The following is a 19,155-nucleotide window of genomic DNA, read 5'->3' on the forward strand; positions in this document are numbered from 1 at the left end:
ACTTTCAAATAATTAATATTTGAAAATTTACAGTGTTCTTCATTTTGCTCAGGGCCTCATGGAAACCTCCTCATGAACCTGTTGATGGCATACATGGCTTACAGTAGATTTACAGCAGGTTTTAGCCATGCTAGCAGGCTGGCAATGTCGATCTGTCAGTTGGTTGGTCCTTTGTTCAACTGCTATCAGATGGGGTACTATGAAATTTTGTAAAGACATTCATGCTCCCTGGATGATGAACCTTACTAACTTACTAACCTTTCTTCTTGCTTCACCATGAGCTTTGACATTGGTTTAGTGTCAAAGAATGTCCCCATAGGACTTTTGTCTATGTGCCGGATCAAACTCAAATGCTGGAGCAAATTGCAGCTTGTCCAATACTTTTGTTTATGATGAAATACCTGCAAAACTAATGATATTCACCTCAGGCTCAGCTATAAATTGTCTCTAGTGCTAATCAGCACGCCAGCACTAAGCTAAGATGGTGACCTTGGTAAACACTGTGCCTGCCAAACACCAGCACATTAGCATTCTGACTATATTAGTATACTGAAAACATTTAGCTACTGTTCCTAAATACAGCCTCACAGAGCTGCTAGCATGACTGTAGCACCATTTCGTCAGGCCCACTGAGTCAACCAGCTCTTTTCCAAAAGTTTTAACTTTAACTGTTTTAAGTTCCTCATCTCACACAAAGTAGGCAGAGCTGAAACAGACAGATATGGAGATGAACTCATGCACCTATGACCTTGACATGTATGAATCTTAGTTTTTGCTTTCTGATGTTATCTTGAGCTCTGCTCTGTGCTGTAATGATCTCAGCTACCAAATAAAAACTGCCATGACAGGTGCCCGAACCTCACCACACTAAAATGACACCTAGTTTTATGGGTTGTGTCTGTCTTTCAGCATGGTTGAGCCCAGTCCTCCAGCGCTGCACCTCCTCTCCGGCGTGGATGTGAGCATGGCAGGTGTTGGTGTCAAAGTAGAGCAGGACGAGTCCAGTGGAGGAGGAGGAGTCATTACGACTGCTGAACCCCCTAAGACGTCGCCCTCCCGTGATTGGTCAGGAAATCATCCACTGGAGGCCCGCCAGTTGACCCCACCGCTCTCCTGCTCCCCTTTGGTAAGGATATTACAGTCGGCATGACAGAGCGAGGTTGTCGGCAGGCGTTTTAGGAATGTAAGAAGTGTCAGAGACAGATCCGTCAAAGTAAAACACGTACGTTTCCTTATCCTGCTCAGATGCTTTGTTAGTTGATGGTCTCTTTCTGTGTCCTGACAGGAGGGCTCTCCAGGTAAAGAGCTGCCTCACAGACAAAGCCCCCTGGGACTGAAGGAGGCCAGGACACATGATAGACCAGAGGGACAGTCCAACTTCAAGGAAGGTCTGTCTTAACTCTCAAAACGGTCCTTCAGTCACTTTCTGCTCTGCAGTGTCGGGACTGGTGTTGATAGTGCTGCCAAGTAATCATACTCAGATGGAAGCTGTCCAATCTCATGGCGTGCACTTTGTAGAAAACTTCTTAACACAACAGGTTTTAGTAGCTTTTTCCAGAGCTAGGAAAAATGTTCGATACTGAAGGATAAGTATGTTTTACTACATCTTTGGTCTTGTTTGTAGACACGCTAACGGCGTGGCTCTAGGGATGACCATGTCATCTGGTTGGTCAATCCACCACTACAATGAAGTGCTCTAAAAGTTGGACATTCATGGTCCCCACAGGGTGAATTCTAATCACTTTTCCTCTCATGCCCCCAGTGGGTTGACATTCTTGGTTTTGAGTAAAATATCGCGGCAGCTAGCGATGGATTACCATGCAAATTGCTACAGGTATTCCCGCTTCCTGTAGAGAAAAAATTTGAATGACTTTGGTGATGCCCTAACTTTTGTAGCACCGACGTCGGATCAAAATTCAATTTGCCCAAGACTTGGGTTTATGGCCAAACCTGCAAAACTTCAGCTGGACTTTGTGTTTAGTGCTAATTAGCAAATGTTGGTTTCTAACAAGCAGTGAATCAGTGAGGGCACTACCGACGGGGGACGCCATAGTTAGACATTTTCCCACTGTGCATATAGCCGCTGTAATATTTGATATGCTAAGATATGATCAAATGAATGAAAGCAGCGGTTTATGCACTTTTAATGCTGTAGAACAGGGCGTTTCTATACACTGTGCACTGACTGGTGTTTGGATCTGCACTAAATTCACCTCAGCAAGTCCTCACGATTCACCTCCATGTTGGTTTTGAATCATTTGTGCCTCCTCCACCTCCAGTGCTGTCTCCTTTGTGCCCCTGTTTCATTTCCCTCTATAGGAGTCTTTCTTACTCACGTATATGCACGTCCATACAATTTTCTCACTGACCAGACTTGGACGGCTCTATATCTCATGTGTTTAAGTGCACTGCATTCTGCTGCCATTCAGCATTAAACAATGGAGTCTGCTGAAAATCGATGCATAGAAGTGACGGTTTGTCTAGCGAAGCGAGGGTGTTGTTTTGGTTCCTGAATGGGTTCGGGGGGATCGGGGTGCTTTTTTGTCTGATTTTGTTCAAGCCCTCACATGCGGAGTAAAAGGCTGCTCTCCGAGCCGCTCCCGAGACTCTCCCTGCCCTCAAGTCTTTCACCAGCCTGCACTCTTCGCCTTAAATTTTTCTCAAGTTCTCTCCACTAGCTGACCTTGGATTGTTCTCTGTCCAAATATCGATCCACTCAAACACTCAAAACTTCTCCCAGACGCACAAACAACCTCTGCCCTTCGGCACCTCAAACGTCTTCTTCAATCAATGCCATTAGGAAGGCAGAGGAGAGGCTGAGAAAGTAGTTTGGTGTCAGATGGATTTTATTTGACAGAAAATATTTTTCATGCCATCTAGTGCAGCCCGGTGAGGTTCTGCTGATTACCTGTTGTGTCCTGTTAACAGTAATGCCTACCATTGAGAAGCTGCTGAATGCTGACTGGAAGGAGAAACTTCTGGATAAAAGCACAGTGGGGGCAGGACCACTGAAAGGTCAGCTCTCAGACACTACCAACACCTTTGTACCATTTATACACCACTTATAAAACATTATTTACAACACATTGCTGAAGACACTGTGCAAATATCTGCTGTATTTTTTCATTCGCCATGATCATTAGTTTCTTTATCAACTGAAAAATGTTATGTAACACCAGTGACACATTTCTATGGTGTCACTGTGTAGTTGTTGACCTTACTTGTAGTTTTAGCAAATGATGACAACACACAATTTAATAGTTTTATCCTGTGAAAATGAGCAAGAACCCAAATAGTTTTACTGAATAATGTAGGAATGTTTAAACCCAAAGAACACAATGAACCATATGTGTATAATGAGATGATGATGAGTTAAAAAAGAAATGTAGCCAGTATGTAGATGTAGACATGAAAAATCTTCACCTTTTCCATTTCTATGGTGAGCTTGTTAGCAAACAGTTGCTTATTTACACATCCAGCAGTTACAGAACAACGTTATCATTCATTTGGAGTCTCTGTAATGTAATGTAGCTCATAGTTAGCTGTCAGATACAGGCAGACCCTTTACCATCAACGCCGATCATGACACAGTGCTCAAGCAGTCTGACCCCCTCCAGGTACCCCAGAGTCTCTGGCAGAGAAGGAGCTCCAGCTGTTGATGATGATCAACCAGCTGAGCGGTCTGAGGGAGCAGCTACTGGGAGCCCACTCCGAGCAGAGGAACATGGCCGCCCTGCTGCTGGAGAAGCAGCAGCAGCAGATGGAGCTGGCTCGACAACAGCAGGAACAGGTACCGCTCAGAGGGGTCCGCTCGCTCCGCACCTGAATCCTCGCGTCTGCCGCCATTCGTATCAAAACATACTCACATGATGCAGCTTCAAAAAAGCTTTCTGTGTCTGCATTCCCTGTTGAAAACAATATGAAAGCTATAACACCAGAAAGACGAGACATCTGTCAGAGAAGCAGAGCGAGGGTCTGTAGATGTCAGATTTTGTAAATGTATATTATACGGTAGAAACAAATCACTTTATTATTTAACTTGTAACTGTTCTGTTGTTCTGTCACTCACACGCCTCCTCCTTATCGCCTTATCGCTCCCTTTTTCAGACAAAATAGAAACTTGACATAATTTGAAAACTTTTATGACATTTACAGTCAGTAACATTAGAATGAATTGCCATCCATCTTCCTAATAGTGATACTCGTGCTTGCTTGCAGTATGAATGGTGCTGGACACGTGTTGTAGCAGCCTGGAGGCTTGCATTTGACCAGTCAACTCACTCAGGATTTAATATAGCACTCCACCTATTTAGCATTGCTCTTCTTTTAACGTCTCACGATGAGAGTTTTAATAGTAGGATCAAAATTGATACGCTGAATGAGAAATATTGTCTTTTTTTATTCCACACATTGTTCTGTAAAATCTGGTGCCCACATGACCCACAATGCAAATCAGTCGCTGACACTTCAGTCAGGTGTGTTATGCTAGTGGTGGGTACAGAGGTCACTCCTTTCTAACTCCACATCCCCAGAGCCCCCCCAACACTGACTCAAGTGACATCACTTGAGGCAATTTATCAGACTTTGTGAAGCTCCTTCTGAAGCTACAAAAGGCTTTTACATTTTTTTTTATTCTGAAGAGTTCCACAAGACCTTTAAACAGACTTTGATCTGTGAAACTGGTGGAGTTCCCCTTTAAAGGTTTACCCAAAGAGTTCCCAGGCCATCAGAAAAGTCCCCTCCAAAAAAGCCACAGAAGCTTTTTGTCAGGTGGCAACTAAAGTCAAGGATCCAAAACTAGAACCAGGTTCCTGCAGTTGAAATGCAGGTAAAGTTCCTCACTTCCTAAAAACGATGCTGTGTTCCTCCACTTAGAATGCTAACAGTAGAAGGTCGGTCGCAGCCCGACAGAGAAGTTTCACCCTGAGAGATCTCTCACGTCAGATTTGTGGCTCAACAGTTCAGCATTTTGTACTTAATCTTGACTTCAGGCGGGTTTAATAAACTGAATTTTACAAGACAGATGTGTGATTTCTGGTGCAGTTCAGGTTCATTGCAGTGTTTTTTAGCTTAACGCAGTTTCTTGTCATGAATATTCTTTAACTAGGGGAACTTAATGATCCTAATATATAGTACACATCAAAACTACAACATGCAGGCGTTTCACAGCACATTTCAATTGTCAGGTTTTCAGTATGAATGTACTATATATTGATTATCAGATTTTCTGTTTACTGTGTGACATAGAGAATAAGATTTATACGTTCTGCCGTGATTGAATGAAGCTCAGATCATGGTTGCCTCCACTGTGTGCGCTTGTGTCTGTCTGCCACATACAAACATGACCCGTGTGAGAATGAACATGTCTTGTGTCTCAGATCGCCAAGCAGCAGCAGCAGCTGATACAGCAGCAGCACAAGATCAACCTCCTTCAGCAGCAGATCCAGGTCAGCTCCTCTCAAGACCTTCCACAAGTCTTCACATACATGGATGATGATTAGAAATGATCAGATCAGAAATCTGTGTTTCAGACAAATGAGGCGAGAACGTTTATGTAAGGTGTGTTTGTCCTGCCTCGTCCCAGCAGGTGAACATGCCCTATGTGATGATTCCGGCTTTCCACCCCAACACCCAGCCCCTCTCGGTCACCTCTGACCCCCAGATGACTTTGCCACTTCAACCAATCCCCTGCAAGCCAGGTCAGTCATCATGTCTGAACGTTTGAAACTATCACGATTCAATTTCGACTCTTACTGTCACGGTTTTATTCAGAATCGATTCTTGATTCAAGACCAATTCTTGATTAGAAAATGGGATTTCAGGTTCTTACTCCAATGCAATGTGTGCTGTTAACATGAATTTAGTCCACAAAAAAAAAAAAAAACTGCACTATGACACACAACTGGCAGTTCAGCTAAATGGTCTTAATGAAGCCAGGTTTACATGCAAATGTAACCCAAATCTGAACCAATATAAACATCGAGATAAACAGTTGGTGGGGCTCATTCCCCAGTCAGGGCCATTAAACCATTGCAGAAGAAGAGGGCGCAACAAGAAGAAGTGATTGAATGAGTCCAACCTCAAATGATGGAAAACCACGTATAAAACATGAGATTTGGTGTTTGTTTAATGTATTAATTTGTCACTCAACACAGATCTGATATTTATCGCCACAAATTTAGTGCTGGAATTCGTTGCTGTATTCACTTTGCATCAGTTATTAGTCAAATGCATTCCTTCTGTGAATATAACCTGCATGGTAACACTGGCTGCTGCACTGCGTCCATGCTATTGAGATCGGCCTTGTTTCTTCCTTCAGAAAACATGCATTAAAAACCAACTGAGAATCACAGAAGATAAAATATTAATAACATACACAAACACACACAAGGTAAAGAGTAGAATTACTGCAGTTCACATTGCAAGATAATGTAAACTTGTGCACGGATGAACTTCAAACTTGTTGTTGGCTTTTTTTTTTCTTTCTTTTGCCGGAGCCCTCTCTGTCAGAAGGCTGTCCTCATTGAAATGAATGAGCGGGCTGCATTTTTCAGGCAGTGTTGTCTATTTAAACACGACCGTATTTTAGTTGGAGAAAAGTTTTCACAGTGGACAAAAAGTGTCAACAAGGCCGGACCATAATCCACATCTCTGCTGGCACCTGAAATTGGATGAAGTAACTGTAATGATCTCAGCAATGTCCTGCCTTCTGTTAAGTCTGTCTTTGTTTATCTCTCTAATCTTTTGATAGTCCTCTAAGGTTCCTCTCTGGGGTTTTGTCAGTCCTTTAATAGTCTATTCTTACATTCCAAAGGAAGAATGAACACTCAGCTTGCCTGACAATGCCTGTATGCTTTGAAGGCCAGAAATTTTCTGCAATGCGGAAACATCTTCTTATGCACTTTTGCACAATTCAATACCTACTTTATAGAAAATGGAAAGATATACAAGAGATACAAATGTAGACTTCAGCTGAACAATGCGGCTGATAGTACCTTTCACACACTTATGCTTGTACAGTTAGCAGGCTATAGAGGGCACAGCTTAGAAAGCCACGGCTTTGTTCAGGCTTGCTTTCACAAGTCTTAAAAGCTGTGCTCATGGCTGACCTTGTCTTCTCTATCTTTTCAAACCTAAAAGACACAAGGCCAGTCTTTAAAACATTGTAGGCGGACTTTAAGGATAACCATTCATTTGCTTTTTTATTTCAAGAAATGCGTGTGTGTGTGTGTGAGAGAGAGAGAGAGAGAGTGAGAGGGAGAGTACTTCAGAATGTTTTGACAGATGAATGTGAAAAATGTAGAGAGACATTAGGGTTGTGTGGAAGAGGTCATCCATAGTCAGACATTTGAAGTCGTCTTTTCTTTGAAGATATGGATGGAGCTATCGGCGCTGCCAACTCCCGCGCGTTCACCGTGAGGCTCACGCAGTTGACGCTTTTCACGCGCTCCCGCGCCGCATGTTTTCTCGCGCAGGGAAAAATAACTTTGAAGCTGTTTGCGTTGCTGCGTGAAAAGAGGACACACGGACGCACGGGACAGAGCAGCACAGTGCCTGTCCCCCTCCTCTCGCAGCCTATGCACCCAGGCAGGAGTGACAGACAGTTACTATGGTTACGAGGATGCTCTGTGGCTCAGTTGCTCTGAAACTTTGTGAAGATTCCTAAGAAGAGGTTTGTTTCCAGGGAATGTGTACTAAAGGAGGCACAAGTGTCCCTGAATTAATAAAAAGATGAATATTGATAATAGTGTTTATTTATACCTCAGTATTTAGTGTTTGACACGTGACCCCTGACTCATTCAAAGATTTCAGGGTGAAAAGCTGAATCTCCACTGACCCTAGAACCTCCCCTGCATCTAAACAGCCATGCTAAAGAGAGCTTTTTCATTTAGGCTACTTAAAGTCCAACTGTTAGGCTAGACAATCCACCATCTAATGAATGCATTATGCCGCAGTAGTACATCATGCATATGTAACCAAATTTTTTTTATTTGTTGGACAGTAGCATTGGCTAATAGCTTAATTTAGCTGCCAAGATGTCAGAAGATGAAGTGCCTTTGTAGTCTTGTCAGTAAATATTTTTGACAGCATCTCTGAAGTAATCAATGAGAAAAATATGACCAATCCAAACAAAATAGCTCAGGAAGAACTGTTTCCCTCCCTTTCTAGGCTTAATAAAATCGAGCTTGTTTGTTTTGTTGTTATTTTTTGGACAAAATGATCCTGCAGGATGCTCTGTCTGTAAAAAATGTGTTGTCCTCCTTCATTTATTTGTCAGAAAATGTCAGTGCTTGTAGAGCTACTTGCCAATCCTCCAGATTCTCCTGATTCAATGCTCCCTGTTCTCCTGTATGTGTAACTCCACATTTCTGCAACAAATTTACTCCATAAATTCACTAGAATGCAGGAAAACAGTGAAATTAAAAATTTCCTGGTGGACCATCCCCAGACAGATAACCTGGTTAGGTTTGGTTTCCCAATTTGGGCTATAATGTCGGGAGGTCAGCAAGTATGTTGATCAACCACACTTATTCATCACTGATCATGATTATTTACTTGGCTTTAAAATGAGGAATTTTGGCTGCTGCACTCATTCAACAAAATTCCAGGGGGTTCAGGAGTGTTCAGGAGTGATGACCCCGACCCCTGCAGTGGGTAGCGTCACAGAACAGCTACTGAAAATGCACACTATAAAAATACATGAATGAATACTTGTATGTATGTATAAATACACTATAAATTAGAGTTTTGCAGCATTATTATAAACCATGACGTGATAGAAACATGTCTACCATAAGAGATTTTGCCATGCTTTGTATATCATGGTGGATATCGCTTTAATACTGTATCGTAGGTAGTATTAGTCCACCATTGCTTTGTAATATTGGATTCACAGGTTCATTTGCTCTAGTGTTGAAAAATCTTGATTCATCAAGTATTTAATTCTCTGATTTAGTCAAAAGTTAGATTAATAATTAAGGTATAATTAACTCATTGAATTAACTTAGAATTATCAATTGATTGAATTAATGATTTCAATCAGCTGTGTGCTACCATCACTGTTGTTTCCTGTTAGCCAGCTGATGCTGAACCTCACTCTCTCTGATATTGTAGTATCAACTCTGAGCTGCAACCAGTGATAATGTGTTTCATACAGAACATTTTACACCTTCCACAGCTGTGGACTATCCCATGCAGCTGCTGCAGAACCCTCACCCCACCCCTGTCAAGCGGAGCAGTGGTTCCTTCCGACAGGTACAACATCGCTACAGTATACTGCATGTATTGTGTGTCAGCCATTTAACTGTTGAGCTCAATGTAACAAACCCATTTCCCAAGTCTTTTAAATACAAACATTTCTGATGCATGCACCTCCATTATGCAGATTATATCTCCAGAATGCAAACATTACTGTGAGAACTCTGATTATGGTAGTGTGTTTGTTTACTGTGCAGTGCGTGCATGTACTGCATAGCGTATGTGTGCGTGGATTAAGGGACATTGATGAAAGTGACGCCCTCCAGATTAAAGAGATAATGTACTTTTCCCGTGCTTGGGAGGCTGAGAAAGCTTTGTGAACCCACCACACCCTCTGTTCAAAGGTTTAATGTGTGTGGTACAGCTGTGTGTGAATGTTTTCTTGCCTGTGTGTGTATGTAGCGTGAACTGTGTTTGCACGGCTATTTCTCAAGCGGAGACCGACACAGCTTAAATAAACAAAAGGGAAGAGAAGATGAGGTGAGGTGAAGAAGACAAAAGACCAGAGACGCTACAAAGGTGTGACGGATGCGCTCGGACATGCCAAATGTGCCATGCATAACCGGAATACATGCACACCCTCGCCCTTTGCGGTTAAGCCTGAATATGTGTAAGTGGCCCCACCCCTGCTCATCTGCTCTCACTGTGTGTTTAGGAACCCAGTCAGCCCTTGAACCTGACCTCCAAGCCAAAGGGGCTGGAGCTGGGGAAGACACCCAGTCCGCAGAGCATGGAGCTGGGATCGCTAGCGCTGCAGGGAGCCTACAGGCCCAGAGATCTCCATAGAGAAGTGTCCCACAGTCCGCCTCGATCTGCCCTCAGTGAGTTGCACCGACAGCTGCACTGCTGTGATAGAAAATGGGAATTTGTGATCCCAGAAGGGGAAAAAAATACATCCATACAACTCCCTAAGATGCTTGAATCAAAGTTGTGATATTAGAGCCTCTGTGTTTCTGATTTGTCACAGTGAAAGAGTTGAACTGTTTCCTTTTATTTTGAGATTTCCTCTTAATGGTTATAAAACTTTGTATTTTAAGAGTTCGTTTTTATCGTGGTGCACATACGCAGGCGTCATGGTACACAGTCCTGCTCATGCTGGACACGTCACTGATGGACGGTGGCAGTAACACACCAACAAGCTGTTTGTGCCAAGTTGCCAACAAAGTAATGGAAGCTTTCAAATTCTTCCAAAATCATCTCTGAAAAGGTTTTATGAGGAAGGAAGCACATTCAGCATGTTGAAAAGGCCTCAAGGACACACTCAAGGCATTTCAGTGAGAAGCACTGACGTAAAACATAACTTTGATTCCAAAGATTTCCACTGGGTACCTTTAACGCTGCTATGTGTCGAATTCCTTTCAAATTATCTGAACATTTTGAAATATCTTTTTGTTTGTGGGGGGGCTGTTGGCCACAGTCGCTTTGATTCCACCTCTGGAACGCTGCAAAGCAACGGTTAAAATTTATTTTTAGATTGTAAAGGAGTGACATTGTCCTGTAGATAAACGTGTTGTTCTGTGGTTTCTCATCACCGACTCAGCCGAAAGCTTTCGCCTTCGGTGTCTTGTAGCTCTTTCCATGAAAACGTCACATACTGCAAAGGGAGGGATGCATTTTACATTTCTACTTGTTAACTCTCCAAACAGAAGAAAAGAAAGGGAAGCTAGCATTAGCATCCATAGCCAGTGTGAGTTAGTAGACAAATAAGGGAGTGCAGCCTACAGACACTCAAATTCAAAGACATAGTGCCACCCACAGTGTTTGACGGATGATCTCTGTGCCGTGGAGACACACACAGCATTGAGCCACCAGCAACAGGTATTCAAAGCAGGAACTGTGGGTTATCACTTTAGGTTAAGAAACAAACAGAGGCTATTTGGACCTGTTTAGATATGAAAACCTGAGCATTTCTGATACCTTCCAGAACACTGCTTTCATTATTTCAAATTGATATTGGCTTTCATTAGTAAAGAATACCATGAAATAAAACACTACCTATATACCAAGTGTGAAAATACATGCAAAAATGTTGTTTTAAACACTTTTAGATGACTCATTTGGAATTTAGCTGAGTTACTACATTCTTTAATTTCCACCCAGCAAGATATGAAACTGATTATCATCTGTAGCTGAGAGAAGAAGTGCTGTTAATGTCTGTCATGTTTCTAGAGGAGGACTTCAGATGGTAGCTGCCCCTTCCTCTGTCTTCATCATCTTGCTCCTCATTTTTGTCCTCCTCCTCATTGCCCCGTGTTTTTGCCTCCAGGTTTCCTTGGGGACGGCGACGTGGTCACCCAGGCAATCCACGATGCCCAGCTGCTCCTGAGGAGCCACAGCTCCGGAGGGCGAGAGAGGGAGAGAGACAGGGAGAGAGAGCGAGATGGTGGAGGAAAGATGGTGAGCTCCAAACTGCACAGTCACATGGTTTCTGGTTCGAGTTCCTGTCAGACCTGAACCGTGTTACGTAGATTATACATACAAGGTGGCAAATCTACATTGAAATGCCTTCTCATGCGTACCTGTCAACACCGGAAAAATAAGGGAAGTTTTCCGCTGCCCTGCCCTGGTCCATCCCAGCACCCTCTCCACTGCCCACGTACCCCTCACAAGAGGACACACAGTGAATCCTAAAATCACCACCAGGCAACCAGTTGCTTAAAAAAAATCAGAGCAACAAGAGTTAACTAGTTCCTACAATAAGTGACTACAGTCAGGTGGTCGGAGTCAGATACCTGCAGGTGAGACGCTGTGCACATCCCTGCATTATATCAATGAAAACACTAAGGTACATAGAAATTCTTATTTTCTTATGTATAACTTGAGGTATATGAACACATCACTTACACATTATGATTCAGTTGAGATTATGAAAATGGATGGAGAGACAGTATGAATACAGGCCCTGGTGGATCATGTTGGATGTGCTCATGCTCTTGTCATTCAGGCTCACATCCCTTTTCCCCGATTCACTAAAATCTGTGTGGTATATTTTAGTGCATGACTTTGACCAGCATATGGTAAGCCTCCTCCGAATTGGTGAGGCATAAAACGCAAAGTTTTAGCCTTTTTGGAAGGTAGGATACTCCATCCCTTTTACCTTCATCCATCTTCTTCTTCTTCAGCTTCTTCTCCTTGTTTTATTGGCGGGTGCCATTTGAGTGAACGACTCTTGCCATCTGGAGTAGTTTTTTTTGTTTTGGTTTTTGTTAGAAGTACAGGAGACTTACAGGAAACAAGTCTCTCTCATGTCTGAATCACCTGAGGCACTTTTACATAAAAGTCACAAAAGCAATCTTACTAGATTTGACCGCAGCATTTTCGTAACACCTCCAACAGAGCAAGTCTGAGTTGAGTTGAATGACAATTATGTCAAAGGCCACAGCAGCTCAAGATAAAACATGCACAGAGAGAGAGTAAATACTCCCTGTGCTTGCTAATTGCTGTCTCTCTGTCGCTCTCCCACTCTCACCTGAGACACTTTTTTCCGTGCGGTCTTGAACACTTGCACTGCTCATGTAGCTGATTTTTAAAAGTCCTCTCATTTTTCCTCTTAGCATTAGCTGGAACTGACGTCCAGATTCACGCAAATATCAAGCATGTGTGAAAAGTAATTTGCGTGGTTGTCATTGTAATTTTATTTTTTTCTTAAATGGTTACACAAATAATCTAAGCTCCAAAGCTCTTTAAGGCTAAGGCTCACTGTGGCTGACTTTACCCCGAGTTTAATGCCTTCATATTTATTTAGATCTGCAAACAAACACCTGCATCGTATGTTAGATGTCTGGTTATACTGTCTGTTTACCTAAACCTGCAACCTCTGATTTTTTTGGCCACTTGGGGGCACACAACATTGACATATCATCACCTTTTCAGTTGATATGGTGAACTTGTAAGCAAACACCAGCATATTTACTCATCTAGCCATTATAGAGCAACATTAGCATTCATTTTGATCGATGTAAGTCCAATACCGACTCTCTGTTAGCTCTGTTTTTGGTCTCCACCAACTCCTGAGGAAATATCTGGCTCTTCAGCGGCAACATGCTCGGCTGGTTACAAGCTGCGTCTGTCTGCCGTTTGGTGCTGAGCAGGTAGTGTGCAGAGGGGTTTTAGAGCTTTTTCTCTGACAATAGCTGCCTGCTGTAGCCAAAAATGACACTATGAGAGTGGTGAGGGTGAACCAAAACAGTTATAATCAGACAGCTAAGCAATGAGCTGAGGCTCACTATAAAGCTCTGTAGAGCTTTAAAAAGTAAAGCTGTAAAACATGCAATGTTTTGTATTTTATGTCTGAAATTCCTACTTCCACATTTAACCAGTCAAAGCCCGGGAACAAATCTGTCAAACCTGAATATGAACAGGTGGAGTTTGTACTTCCAGCAGCCTCAGCTGAACAAAGTGGAGATGAGGAAACACTCAGAGTCTGTCTCTCTTTCTCTGATTGACATCTAGGGGTTTAATTGGGGGTCAGAGTCAGGTTTAGGATTACAGGGACTCATGCCTCTCAGGAGATTTAACCGGCTGAAGAATATCTCAGCTGCAGTAGCTGTAACCACACACAGATGCACATTGTTCCACCTCAGTATTTTAGGTGTTGCCTTCTGATGAATGCTGTAAACACAGTCTGAAAAAGAGTTTGAATGCCACAAATGACTTCTGTGGTCACGTGAAGCACAACAGACATTCAGAAACCTCACCTTGCATCTGCGTAAACTGAATTGTTTTGAATTTCTATGAAAGCATCACAACATATTTCATCTGGAACCCAACAGTGAAACACAGCTTTTCTCTTTTGGTTCTTGTAAAAATTGTCTTCTATTCTGGTCCTTGGTTTTGATTCTTTGAGGTGACTGAAGCTTTGCTCTCAGCCTCGTCCTGGAGCAACAGCTGTTGCAGCCTCACAATACCACAAAGGCCTCAGTGTGGCATTGACTGAGCCACCTGCCCTCTCTCTTTGTCCACAGTAATACTGTACTCTGTGGCTCTCCTCCTCCTCTGCTCCATTATCCTGCTCCATCTCGCCTCTGCTGCTTTAACCAATACTAATGACTGACCTATTTTGGTATTACACTCCACTGCATGGGAATAAATAATGTTTTACAGCACGGGAATGGACGATACGTACACTGATGGTGTGATAGTTTTGCAAATTCAGAGCCATTGCATTCCCAGCTCTGCCTTTTCTCCTTCACCTTTCGTCCCTCAAACAATAAACACCATTCTTCCACCTCCACAGGGTTGTCATTTCCTTTCTTTGCATTTACAGCGCTGCATTTAAACAGCAGCTGATATGGCGAGCGTGCAGTTTCTTTACCTTAAATAGCACTCTGTGTGACACATGCATGCCTCGAGCACACGCCTTGAACATTGGGTCATCTTTTTACTGCAGTCCAAATTCAAATCGTCCCTTTGTGCTCCAGCGTGAATATTTGTGTGACTTAACTGCATGTCTGACTTCATCTGTCTTTGTCTTTTTTATGTTGGCAGGAGTATAAAGAGTCTCCCCGCAGCGAGAGAATTCCTCACTCCGAGCGGGGTGACAGACACGGCTTGCCGTCCACTGAGGACCACCTCAGCAGTGACTCTGAGGGTAGGTGGTCCTGGAGGAGCCTGTTTAACAATGGTGGTTGTATCTTCATTGATGCTAATGTGCTTACCAAATGCGTTGAATGGATTTATTTTTCCATTAATGACCAGTGGAACAGCTTCTTTTTTAATTGCAATATACCCTACTGGCTATCATCAAAAAATATTTTATTATTGCCCCATCAGAATATCAGATTGACATTTAGATATTCAAAAATAACTTCTACCACCACCTCCGGATTCAGCTGTATCACAATACATCATCATCTCCTTGAAGTGTGATAGCTTTAATGAGAAATGGAACAAAAGTTTCTGGTGCAGACCACAGGATGGAGGATGTGGGTGGGGAAAGTGAATTTAACTGCATGTGAAATATATTTGTGGGTGAAGAGAAAGTTTTCCTTCAATGAGTAAAGGTTGTTAACCAGATGGAGAAACAGCGTAAAGGTATTCACCATTTATAGGGGTGTAACAGAAAAGGTTATTGGCAAGAATAAAAAGAGATATGTTTAAGGAGGAATGGGTAGCATTTTCCAAACCCAGCAGGTTGCTGCAGTCCTTTGACTGTAGCCCTCTTTCCTGTAGGTGCCCTGCCCGTCTCGGCCCCCGGCAGCTACACTGAGGCCCGGCCCCCTCCCTCCTCAGGCCACATCAAGAGACCCATGAACGCCTTCATGGTGTGGGCCAAAGATGAGCGCAGGAGGATCCTGCAGGCCTTCCCCGACATGCACAACTCCTCCATCAGCAAGATCCTGGGTGAGCCTAGCACGGGGCAGGGGTGGGTTTCACTCCGTGGCTCTATTCTGAGACGCTGCCTGGCACATGTGAGGGCAGGAAGAGCCACCTGCTTCTCCCACCAGACACACACACACACACACACACACACATATATACTGGACTGAATCCCTTTCCATGGACCAAACATTTACATTTCATTCTACACACACACACATAAATTATGTATAAACCATTACTCCACTTAAATGGACAATATTATTTCTAATTTCTACCTCCAGATCAGGTCTATAGGCATCTTATGAGGCCTAATGCGAACAAATGCTTGCAAACTTTTGCCAAATGTTGCTGAGTAACTGACGTTAATGGGTGAGTTTGCTGACGCAATGACTCCTCACTGCTTGTGCTACTTTTACACTACTTTTTAGCCTGTAAAAGATGTACCTTTCACTGGCCCTGTAACAAACGTTTAACAAGACACCGACATGCCAAACTTTACCAGGCAGCTACAGTCCGCGTCCCTCAGTGCCTGTTCCTGTCTGTACTTGAGAAGCATACTCACATGGCCCAAGGACCGACAAGTTCAAAGTCTGTACTTGGCATCAACTGTGTAAATAGAGGATTGAGCTTTCGGGTCTGAAAAGTGAAGCCAACGTGGAAGTGCCTTAAACCTGCATTTTCTCTAATGGCCACCAGGGGGCAACAGCACTGGCTGCAAAAAGAAGTCTTGATTGCCTGTAAGCTTATGAGAAACTCATCCTGCTTCTCTCTTGATTTATTACTTCAGTAGACAGTTTCCTGATGAGTTTATGGTCTCAATCACTACTTTAAAGTCTTCTTCAATACAGCATGATGTTCATTTAGTAAATTATGGTCCCATTTAGACTGAAATAGATGAGTATGATCCAAGTATGGACTCTTCTGTCTCCAAAAAGCCAACAAGGCGATGGCTGTAATGCCACACTCAAGGCTTGAAAACAGCAGACCACAAATCAATGAGTGACATCATGGATGGGACGTCATGGAGGTTTTACTCTTGGTATTTAGCCAAGAAAGGTCCAAATGCCCAGAAATGTGCTTTCTCTGCCCATTTCATCAAGGAATTTGGGATTGTCATTTTGATACTAAAACTGGTTTCGATTTGGAAAGATCAATTTATAATCAAGCCAACTCCAACTAACAGGTCTCATCTCCTGACATGACCAGCTGGCCAGTGTCTGTGATCATCCCTTAGTGGCTCCTTACTGTTATAAGCAGTTTGAGAGGATAAACTTTGCTCCCTGACTCAAAAGTTGGTTTGGCTGAAGGTGAGTATAAAAGTTAACACAGCAGAGCTTCAGCATGATGTAAGCAAACTGAGCGTATAATTTCTGCCAGTTCCAGTGAGAATTTGGACTCCTGAGTCCAACTTCTCCAAGTTCAAAATACCTTTCTCATTACTTTGTTATGAGAAAGGCCTCTGGAGACATGTTTGCCCTTAACTGCTTGTGCTGTCCACAGTCACTTTAGTGATATGTATTATTCTGTGACTGCCACAGTGGCTGTTGTTTAGCATATTCAGTCTCATTTTAAAGTTTATCTACTGATATTGATATTTTTGACACAGTTTGTCTGAAAGATAATGTTTTGACATTATTGGACAGTTAAGACAGAGATGGGGTAGAACGAGGGGCATCACGTGCAACAAAGGTTCACAGATGGGCTTGAATTGATCTCAGCCACCAGGACACTTATAGCTAGTTATATGATGATTAAAAATGAGACTTAAATAAAATGAACAAAATCAATAAATGACTACAGCCAAAAGTAACAGTGACACTCTGAGCTAAATAAACATTTGGAGTATGCTCTGCTATGTGCTGCATGAAAACTCCTGAGAATGAGCACCGAGCACTGACTCTTTCCTCCATCCTCTGTGTGCCAATGTGCCGTCGTCTGCAGGCTCCAGGTGGAAGGGCATGTCCAACCAGGAGAAACAGCCGTACTACGAAGAGCAGGCGAGGCTGAGCAGGCAGCATCTGGAGCGCTACCCGGACTACAAGTACAAACCCCGGCCCAAACGGACCTGCATTGTGGAGGGACGGAGGCTGAGGGTAGGCGAGTACAAGGCCATGATGAAGAGCCGCCGGCAGGAGCAGAGAGCGACCTACACACACAGGTAGACACCAGAGGCCCACTGTGAGATAATGCTGAAGTTTGTCCCTGACAGACAACGCGACAAGTCGCTGCATTGACGAGAGTTGGCCCTGCACATCCACATGCCTGCAGCTCCCACAGCGTGTTTTTATTCGTGAGGACACAAACAAAAGTGGAGTATTGAGCTGAGCTGTTTTGCGGTTTGTCCTCGGCGGTGAATAGCATCCCTCACCATTGTTCCCTCAAACTCCTCCAACTAGTTAAGCTGAGGGAGTTTGAGTGAGCTGTTAACAGTGGTTGGGTTTGAGTGTTTTTCTGTTTCACTGCCTTTCTTTGTCTCACATACACTCACCACGTCTTTTCTCTTTTTGACTGTTTTGAGAAATGAAACGTCAAAGTCCTGATGTCAGAGTATAAATTCAAGGACGCGCGACTCGTCCTTACATTTCATTTCTGATCACTTTACTCAAACGCTTCCTTTTAGAGTTACTGGAATGTTTTAAAAACTATTACATTTTCACTGCTTGTTTTTCCTCACTTGCGGTTGCTTTTGAGCTGAAAGAACTGATTGTCTGATTTTTTTTTTTTATCATCAAAGTGGAACAAACACTTAAATGTCAAACTGAAATTAAGATTCATTTCTGATAACTGACTTCTTAGCAGAAACGAATCTTACTTTTCATTTTGCTGCAATATTAGTGAGGGCAAGCACTTTGAATAGTCCAGAACCTGACAGGCAGTCAGCCAGCGGGGTGGCCATAGTTGTCATGTTGAAAAAGGAGAATGGGCTGCACAGGCCGAGGACCAGTCGCAAACTGGGCTAACTGGTTTCCTCTCTCATAGTCAAATACAAAATCACAGGACTCTCCCAGATAGTGTCAGGATCATAAAGGTTTGTGTTATTACCACCAGTTTCAGTTATTTTAAATGTTTCTCTCCTGTGAAATCGTGTTTTGTCAGTTTTGTCGGACGTGTCAGCGTGGTGATTGGACGCTTTGTATTTAACTTTTCTGGACTGAGTAACATTTTGTCAATCATTTGTACTGATGATTCAGTCGGGACCTCTGAATATCAGCTGATGTATGGGTAGAAACAAGCTGAAATGAATACATGCTATAGGCTGATTGTACGCGTGTCACTTCCTGTCTTTCCAGTCAAACGGAACCGCAGCAGATCCACTATCCCCACAGCGACGGGCAGTACCCGGGCGGCGCCGGCTCGGTCCCGGTGGCGACCATGCCCTTTCACCCTGCATTACTGGAGCACTACCTGCCGCAGGTCCCGCCCGCGCCGCGCCGAGCGGAGGGCCAGGCCACGCCCACCTCCCTGCCCAGAGAGAGAGAGAGGGAGAGAGAGAGGGAGCGGCCTCCCTACAGCGAAGGGGAGGAAAGCGACGGGGGAGAGAGGAGTGAGGGGGAACTGGTGCTCCTGACAGACTGA

The 19,155-nt window shown here is 43.4% G+C and overlaps 1 protein-coding gene across 3 annotated transcripts in view; it reads left to right on the forward strand.

The window, feature by feature from the left end:
- LOC121616471 (transcription factor SOX-13-like) overlaps positions 1-19,155 on the forward strand; it is a 43,033-nt gene extending 23,878 nt beyond the window's left edge. For 2 of the 3 annotated variants that reach the window (XM_041951251.1, XM_041951266.1), the window contains exons 2-14: positions 910-1,126; positions 1,286-1,388; positions 2,929-3,015; positions 3,618-3,790; positions 5,379-5,447; positions 5,585-5,699; positions 9,179-9,255; positions 9,914-10,079; positions 11,525-11,655; positions 14,746-14,848; positions 15,430-15,600; positions 17,521-17,737; positions 18,870-19,155. In XM_041951251.1, coding sequence (XP_041807185.1) covers positions 910-1,126; positions 1,286-1,388; positions 2,929-3,015; positions 3,618-3,790; positions 5,379-5,447; positions 5,585-5,699; positions 9,179-9,255; positions 9,914-10,079; positions 11,525-11,655; positions 14,746-14,848; positions 15,430-15,600; positions 17,521-17,737; positions 18,870-19,155 — 1,915 coding nt within the window. The remainder of the gene's footprint in view (positions 1-909; positions 1,127-1,285; positions 1,389-2,928; positions 3,016-3,617; positions 3,791-5,378; positions 5,448-5,584; positions 5,700-9,178; positions 9,256-9,913; positions 10,080-11,524; positions 11,656-14,745; positions 14,849-15,429; positions 15,601-17,520; positions 17,738-18,869) is intronic. The other variant, XM_041951258.1, reaches the window with a different exon arrangement.

The sequence above is a fragment of the Chelmon rostratus genome, chromosome 2 (assembly GCF_017976325.1).
Source record: "Chelmon rostratus isolate fCheRos1 chromosome 2, fCheRos1.pri, whole genome shotgun sequence".
Lineage (NCBI taxonomy): Eukaryota > Metazoa > Chordata > Actinopteri > Chaetodontiformes > Chaetodontidae > Chelmon > Chelmon rostratus.